Source organism: Polistes fuscatus, unplaced genomic scaffold (assembly GCF_010416935.1).
Source record: "Polistes fuscatus isolate 324 unplaced genomic scaffold, CU_Pfus_HIC Scaffold12, whole genome shotgun sequence".
NCBI classification, from domain to species: Eukaryota; Metazoa; Arthropoda; class Insecta; order Hymenoptera; family Vespidae; genus Polistes; species Polistes fuscatus.
The window spans coordinates 4,530,130-4,539,169 of record NW_025113020.1 but is presented as its reverse complement, the minus strand read 5'-3'; the positions used below and the strand labels follow the sequence as shown (position 1 = coordinate 4,539,169).

Sequence of the window (9,040 nt, the reverse complement as noted above, 5' to 3'; positions counted from 1 at the left end):
AAATACTATAACGAATATAACTTCAAATATTCGTAGAGATGTACCAAAGATATTGAATATGTTTGTTTACCAATTATTTAATCGATGAACATTTCTGTTTCAGGTGTAAGACTTTAATGGTTCTACGTATATGTTGATTTTTATAATAATAATTTTGGCAAGCTTAGAATCACATTATTATTCTTGTACTCGGTTCCGTTTATTCATTACATCTATAGAAACTAATTACGTTATAATGTTTAGTGATAACTTTGATATATTTACAAGTACCAGGAAGTAGTTGAAAATTGTTCAAATTTTATTTTCATTTTTATTTTATTTTTTATTTTTTTAATAAAATTTTTTTTCGTCGTAAAGTTTTATTCTTATCATCATATGTTTTATCAAAGTCATTAAATAATTGAATCTTTACAGATTTATTAATAATTAAAATTGTTTCGATCCTTCATATAATTTACGTTTTACTGAATACGAAGTTGCTTCTTATGAATTAAATTGTATAGGTATAATTTTTAGTTTGCTTGAATGATTAGCTTTAGAAAATTCATCCAAAGTATTTAAAGCGTAAGAAATATGACAAAAGCAGTTATCATTTTCAAACGATATGTTATCAATTTTGTAATCCATAATATTACTTTGATCTTGAACATTTTCTTCGTTCTCATAAAAATCTTTGTTCTTCAAACAAAAATATGTATCACAACTTGAATTCATATTAAATTCATCTACCTCTTGACACGATTTTTGTTTTAATTTTTCTACGACAGACATAGGACAAGTATCACGAATACAAAAAGTACTCTTCAAAATTTGCAATATTCTCATTGTTTGCAAAGTTAACTTATTTTTGGATCCTTTCGTTCTATCTGTTTCGCTCAAAGAACCTTCGTATATGAAAAAAGAAATCATTTAATTAAAAAATATTAAATATATATATTAACTTTTTATATTAGTTACTCATAGGATAATTTACTTTTAGAAGACCACGGTATAGTTAAAGCAGCATCAATCGCATGAGCCCATTCATCGATAGAATCTTTTTTGATAATAACAATTATAAATAACATTTTTCCGTTAAACAATTAAATATTTATTCAGATAAATTTAAAAAATATTCAAAATTTACCTTTGATACTTATTCTCTCTTTTGGTTTTAACGCAACATTGATCGTTGCTACCGATCCTGAACTAGATTCACTTGAAAATTGGATTCTATTACTTGTTATTGATTTTTCTTCCGTACTACTAGTAGATACTCGATCAAATTCTATATCGAATGAACTATTAACAACGTTACATGGTCTGTAAGCTAAAAGTATATCCTGTGTACGTAACATTTGTAAATTTTCTTTGAAATGTTGATCCTTTGTTACCGAGTTACATATATAACATTTAGAATGTTTTAAACAAATGCAACTATAAGTTTCAATAAGTTTCTCAAGTTTTGTTACTTCGCGTATTCCTGATATACTTGTCTGCGTAAAAACAGTCATAGTTTTCTTTTTTGCCATCAATTTGGCTATCTTTTTTCTTCTTTTATCTAATATCTGTTCGATTAGCTTATCTATCGAAAGATTATTTTTATTATTATACAAAACTTAATAATAAAATACGAATTTAATCGTTAAGGATGATTTGTCGGTACAATCGGAAACAAAAGTTAATGACATTTTCATCAAATCCATATCTCTTAATAACTTTTGTTTGTGACTGTACCGCGAATTTAAGGATGATACAGTACAGTCACATTATTTTACAATTTTCACTTAAATTGAGATTTTTATGTTAATATTATTAAAATGATCACTAAATTTCATTCTTTTAGAAACTTTATATCAAAATTTCAATTATAAAAAAAAAAATAGTTGGTTTAAATCATCTATTTCAACAGATATTAAGAGATATGGATTTGATGAAAATGTCATTAACATTTGTTTCCGATTGTACCGACAAATCATCCTTAAATTTTGATGATTAATTTTCTCATTGCAATAATTATTACCGTTCGATCGATGATTATTCCTTATTTTTTCTATTTCAAAACCAATGTTTATCGATTTGTTAATCGTATCTCGAATAATAGTTTGAACGATTTGTCGAGCATCGTTAAATACAATTTCGCAAATAGATTTTAACAGATCGTCGATGATTTGTAAGACAACGATCGATGATTCCAATGGGTCAACGACGATTGTTAATTGCAATTTACGTAAAACGTCTTCTTTCTTTTCGTCGACCTTGTAACTCGCCAAAGTTTGAATATTTTGATCCCTGGGTGGGTACCTGACGATTTCAACACCTTTCTCGATAACTTCGTCGATAATATCGTCGACTAAGATTCTAGTTTCAACAGCTTTGTCGAAACATTCGTTTAAAATATCATAAACCAAATTTTTATTAGCCTGATAATCCGTGAGTAATTCGGTATTTGAAAGTTTAGGTTCGCACGTTAATTCGGTTTGAGTTTCGTTGTCTATCACGATTTTATCCGTGGTTAAATCGTATTTTATTAAAGTTTGAGCATCATTTTCAACGGTAACGGGATACGTAAGACTCGTAGGATCTAAAATCCAAAATGTACGTTCTTGTAAATGATAAAGAATATCAGATATCAAAGCATTCAATTCGAATTGCGAATAATCTTCTTCGTTCCATAGAAAATCTTTGATCAATTCGTTCTGATTGATATCAATTTTTAATCTTTCCGTAACAATTTGAATCTTAGTATTTGGATGAAACGTTAATTTAGTTTGTATCGCGCGTGTATTTTTGAATTCGGGTATTGGACCATCTCTCATAGATGCTGTACAAATATTTATTTTATTATTATTTTTATTATTATACTCATATTCATATTAATTAATTAATAAATAAATATTATTATTATTTACTCATAATATCTTTATAATATTTTACGGTAGGACACGGTGTACTCATATACAATGTCTGCGAAATTTGATCTTTGTATTTAATTGGAATATCAACGACCGATAAACCTTGCAAATAAGTTTGAACTTGGGCGTGTGCGATATTTTCATCCTCCAATTCGTCGATATTCACGAGATACTTTGGAGTTAATGGTCTTCTGTAAATAAAACTATCGGTATTCAAATCCAAAGAAGTTTTACCTTTCGCAGAGACCGGGATCTTTGTTTTAATTTCTCTCAATACTGCATCATCTTCTGGGGTTATAGTTATCAATGTTTGAGCCCACGAATCTTCATCTTTTTCTTGCAAATTCTACGTATATTTAATTATTTATTTAAATATATATCTATTTATATATGGATATTTAATTACATATGCACGTATAAATAAATAAATATTAATATATGTATTATTATATATATATATTAGGGAATATAAATTATTTATTTTTTTGTTTATTTTTATTTTTACTTCCACGGGATAAGCATTTCTATTTTGATAACGTGGCATCGTATCATTTAATATAGAAGAAAATAATTAAGAATTTGATAGAATTTTCTCCGAAATACGAACTTTCAAATGAATATCAATGAAATATCATTTGTCACATTTTATGGGGTTAAGGTAATAATAATTCGTAAATATATCGATGTACATCTTTATTGACTTTCGTATAAAATTGTATCGATTTTTTTCATTGGATATATATCGATTAATGTAATATTTTGTTATAAGTATTTATTCATGGTGTAATACAAATTTTTGATTCTCGTACACGTGTACTCTATATTATTTATATAATTTGTATATGTACATAATACATAATGAATTTGAATTTAATTAGATAAATGATACTTCTAAAATGAAAGTACGTATTTCCATAGGTTTCAAATGTATATTAATTGCACCTTCCTGAATTTCAATAGGTTTGAACGTATCTTTGATATCGTTTAGAATATCGTTCGTTTCTGAATTCCATTTGAAACGATTGTTATCTTCTAACCATTGATTTGCACCCAATGTTGTTTCCCTAATCGACGTTATTTTGAATAACGCGAACAAATCCTGTAAAAAAAAAAAAGATTCTAATATATGAGAATAATTGTTTAAAAAATAAATATTTGATTTAGAACATTTCAACTTACTTTAATATTAATATCTACGGGTGCAGACCATTGCATAGCTTCACCTGCTTCGAATAAATGTTCAAGTCTTAATAAAATAGTATTATTTTTCCAAGGTTCTAATGTGAGTATGTGAATATTTGGTGGTAACGGTTTAGCCAATCCTGATGTCTATAAAATAATATATATTATTTATAAATAAAAATATACGTTAAGAAGAAAAAAAAACGAAATTAAAATTGTTATGTTAGGAAACACAAATAATATATAATAAATATATTTAACATACTTTCAATGTATTAGTATTACGCCAATTGTCAATATTCGTTTGCGTGGAAGATAAAACGAAGATAGATGGACGAAGTGCGAGTTCCAATGTTAATTTTTTCTCTTTCAATGTAAAATCGTCAAGATTTTTGGTACTACCACCATAAACGTAATGAATACCACGTACTACCAGACCCGTGTTGTAAGCAACTTCGTTCAAAGCTTCACCAACACCGAATGCATCGTCTTTTAATAATCTTCTATGTAACTGTAAAGATTCATTTTTAATTAATTTATTTTCAAAAACCGACGCGATATCTTTCATTTATTTAATATCATTCACCATTAATTCCAATTCACCGTTCTTCATGCTTGTACCACCTTGAGAACGATCGGTAAAGACCGACAACTTCAATGGTTTATTTTTATCCTTCAAATACATTTTCGTGGTAATGGGATAATAATTTCCAGCTATCGGTTCGTATAATTTTAAATTCCAGGTTGGTCTGTAATCCCGTTTACGTTTCAATGTTTCACGACCATTGCTATCCGTATAAAATTCACCATCGGAATTAAGATTACTCGTATACTTCGTTACTATTTCTTTACCTTGTTTGTCTCTGTTCAGATAAATATTGAAAAATAACATTTTGAATTATTTTCAATTAAAGTTTATATTATATAATAAAATCAAATAATTATTATTATTCTTTACTCGACGGGAATAGGACCAATGAGCCATTCGAATTCAATACGTTCCTCTTGTTTATAAACTCTGACAACTTGGCTGATCCATTCGTTAACATTTTGATGAATTTCTTCTACCAATGGACCTGAAACATATGTTTTCAAATTTATTTCAAATTTTTTTTATACATATACTTTTTTTTTCCTCCCTCCACTGTGTATCTGTAAATACATTATGCATTACGGTTGCCTATCGTCAGGGGTTCTGTTAATTCATGCACTTATTGCCTATCGTCAGGGGTTCTGTTAATTCATGCACTTATTGCCTATCGTCAGGGGTTCTGTTCATTCATGCACTTATATATGACGGTTTCTTATTATTATTTATTATATATTATTATTTTTTATATATTAATAATATATATTTTATATATATATATATTATTATTATTATTATTATTATTATTTATTATATATTATTTATTTTTATATTAGGAATTTGTTACTAATTTTTTTTTTTTTTTTTTATTAGATAATTTATTAGATAATAAGATAATTTTTACCTTTAACTATGGTGTGATCTCTCTTATATACAAAATTATGGGACTCTGAAGTTTTCGGTCTAAAGATGTAAGCACCCGATGATCGATTTTCATATACTTTGTTATTACCTTCTGCTCCTTCGTAATAATGAAATGATTGAACAAAATTCATGTCACTTTGATCGTTATATTGTACAGCTATATGACCAGATTCGTCAACGGTTATTGTGTACAACTAAAATAATTTAATTATCGTTCGTTTAATACGAAATATAACGAAGAAAAAATATTTACAAAAATAACAAAGTATAAAAATTCGTGTTAACTTACATCCCCTCCTATGAAATTAGTCGATTCACGAAGCGTTTCTTCTTCCTTTATATCTGATTTTGCTCTTATTTCATAAGCTTTGTATCCTAATGGTGGTAAATCATTAGCTCGAAACACTAATTCTTTAGTTGCTTTACTTTCTCTTCCGGGTATTTGTAAAACTCTTTCGGGTATCGGTACAATTTGCGATACGATTTTGACATTAACTGTGTTTAATTGAATTTTGAAAATTATATTTAATCGTATATATCAATTTGTCATTAAAACAAAACAAAACAATAAAATGGTCTACCTGTAGAGTCCAATACTTCATAAGAATTTCCATTAACTGGTAAACGAATGTAAGGAGAAACTGGTTGACTTTGTGGATTGTATATTATCACTATAAAATCTGTATTATTTTCCGTATAAACGCAAGAACTTATGTTCAATTCTAAACAAGAATGAAGTTTCCATTCTAACGTTGAATTTTCGTGATTAGCCCATTTGCTGTTTTTAACAAAAAAAGAAAGGAAACAAAATATTAAATTGTTTTACGACAAAATGTTAATTAAAAAAGAATAATAAAATTGCAATCGTTATTACTAAATAGATTTAGCTGCGTTATTTTCGATATTGAACACGTTCTCGTACAACAAACGAGCATAATCATTTGCAACCAATTGTTTTTCCGTTCCGGTAACTGCATCGTGATGTTGCATGACTCCCATAGCTTCGCGGAATTGTTCTAATTCTTTTTCGTTATACTTCAATTTTGACAATACGGATAATTGTTTGCTTATCTGTTTAAATCACAACGTATTCTTATAATTTAAACGGGAAGATAATTGATTGAAAAATGTTCTATAATCCTCACTTGTAACAAATTGTTTCCCATTCTTTCGAAATATTTTATCGTTGGCCTTGAAGTAAAGTATCCTGTCCAATAAGCATGAGGATCGCTTGCATAAGGAAAGAAATCATCGGATTTTGTCGGCCAATTAATATTTGCATCGTGCAATGCTTTCAAATAACAAGATGGCGTCGAGTAAATTAAATTAACCGTTGATCCGTTTAATTCGTTTCCATATCTACAACATATGAATATAAATCATTTTAATATTTTAATATATATATTTAAATATTGTGTTAAATTAAATGAATAAATTTTTATAATGCAAAATTATTTTCCACAATTTGTTATATTATATAATTATTTTTAAATATTATTTTAACGTGAGAACAAAAATTTATTCGTTTAAATCACAATATAAAATATATATTTTTGATATATTATAATAATATAATATTACGTGCAATATAATAATTATATCTTTTTTTTTTGGGTTACCTTGCATTTCATTCGTAACGATCAGTTTTTTGTTTTGTTTTGTTTAATGAAGCGTTAACGGGATGAAATTGAAACGCTAAACAAACTTACTTGATTAATTTGTCTAAATTGGCGAACCACATTTCTGCTTGTTGATAATTAAAATCGTCTCCCATGGTGATGATAACATTATTAGTATTGTAAAATCTCGCTTGAAATAGTACATACGCCAAGAAGTACTCCACCTGTTAATGGGCCCATGATTTCTTTACTTACCAAAGATCAGAAGTCAATGTGTGCTTTTCCAAATGCAATATTTTACTAGATTTTCTTTGTTTTATTTATTATGTTAACGTTACGAATCATTTGATTTACAATTTTGTGGACATTACTATTGGAATAATTGTTTCTAACATATAATTTCAACAAAAATGACAATCCCCACATTTTTTTTTTTATTTATTCGTATCATCCTTAAATTCACGGTACAGTCACAAACAAAAGTTATTTTACAATTTTCACTTAAATTGAGATTTTTATGTTAATATTATTAAAATGATCACTAAATTTCATTCTTTTAGAAACTTTATATCAAAATTTCAATTATAAAAAAAAAAATAGTTGGTTTAAATCATCTATTTCAACAGATATTAAGAGATATGGATTTGATGAAAATGTCATTAACTTTTGTTTCCGATTGTATCGACAAATCATCCTTAACATTACATGCATCACGCACTTGCCAGATAAAACATTGTTTTCAATGTAAAATTTGTTTTGATAATTGTAAACTCCAACGATGTTATTTTGTAAAGATTTTGTAATGAAATTACAAAATTTGTGAACGTTGTTGAAATGATGCTGCTAACGATTTTTCAAGAAAATTGTGTCAATCGATAGGAATTATTTACACACACATACATACAGACAGACAGACACGCATCGACACACACAAGTGTAAATTTAAATCTGTGATAAGAAACATCGAAGTTATTAGTACCTTATCAACTTGTCCAGATTCGTGAAGTACATTTCCGCCTCTTGATAAGTGAAATCTCCTCCCATTGTTAAAATAATATTATTTGTACGAAAATGTTCGGCCTGTTCTTTCGCGTAATCTAGATAATCGTTTATCTAATTTCAAAAAAATAAAAACAATAGTTATATATCGTTATCATCTTTTTTTGTATCTGATTTAAGATAAATTAAAAAATAAATACGTTAATTTGTATTTTCAATATGCATACATCTTGCAGCAGCATTGGCAACAACAACAACAACAACAACAATAATATTTTATTTATATAAAAAAATAAATATTTTCCATTGTAATTAAAGTTGATCATTTTATCGTGAAAAAAATAATACTTTTAATAATAAAATATAAAAATATTTGTTCTTTTCTTCATATTATTTTTTAGTTTCCTCGTGTTAGTACACAATTATTCCAATAGTTGTAATTAATAAAACTGAAATAATATAATTATATAGATAAGAAATAATTACGTACTTTCCTGGGAACGTTAGAGTCCGGGCTATCGGGGTCATCAATTACTGGTTCATCGTCGCATAATACATCAAAGCAAAAACCAGGCGGTGGACTGTAAGTGTTAAACATAGCAGCAGTAAACAAGTTGGCACGATCACCTAAGTAAAAAGAAAAATATATATACAATTAATGCATATATAAAACATTTATTTTATATAAAATATAATATATATATATATAAAAAAATAATAATAATATAAATATATATATATCCAAATATGGTTTTTGTTATCTTTACAGTTATCTTATATACACACTTATATATTTATATACAATGAATGCATATATAAAACATTTATTTTAT

The 9,040-nt window shown here is 26.9% G+C and overlaps 2 protein-coding genes across 3 annotated transcripts; both read right to left on the bottom strand.

Annotated features, from left to right (window-relative positions):
* Positions 1-483: 483 nt before the first annotated feature.
* On the bottom strand, positions 484-3,438 carry LOC122513193. The gene is made up of 6 exons (XM_043629460.1): positions 3,400-3,438; positions 2,892-3,240; positions 2,003-2,803; positions 1,127-1,564; positions 974-1,036; positions 484-884 (listed from the first exon to the last, which is right to left on the bottom strand). Exons 1-6 carry the CDS (start codon positions 3,436-3,438, stop codon positions 484-486), a joined length of 2,091 nt encoding a protein of 696 aa, XP_043485395.1.
* Positions 3,439-3,701: 263 nt separating this feature from the next.
* Positions 3,702-8,834, bottom strand: LOC122513457 (lysosomal alpha-mannosidase; the record flags this gene model as incomplete). Of its 2 annotated transcripts, none has more annotated exon segments than XM_043629817.1 (12): positions 3,702-3,993; positions 4,074-4,223; positions 4,342-4,587; positions 4,663-4,939; positions 5,035-5,152; positions 5,570-5,783; positions 5,879-6,084; positions 6,171-6,367; positions 6,464-6,660; positions 6,735-6,948; positions 8,188-8,321; positions 8,698-8,834. In XM_043629817.1, coding segments are annotated over 12 exon segments (2,315 nt in total), but the record flags the coding sequence as incomplete, so codon positions are not given.
* Positions 8,835-9,040: the final 206 nt, after the last annotated feature.

Coding starts and splice junctions, on each gene's coding strand:
- LOC122513193 (XM_043629460.1), bottom strand. CDS start 3,438: ATGCCACGTTATCAAAATAGAAATGCTTATCCCGTGGAA. Junction 3,241..3,399: donor GAAATGCTTATCCCGTGGAA/GTAAAAATAAAA, acceptor AAATATACGTAG/AATTTGCAAGAAAAAGATGA. Junction 1,037..1,126: donor AGAGAGAATAAGTATCAAAG/GTAAATTTTGAA, acceptor TTATCAAAAAAG/ATTCTATCGATGAATGGGCT.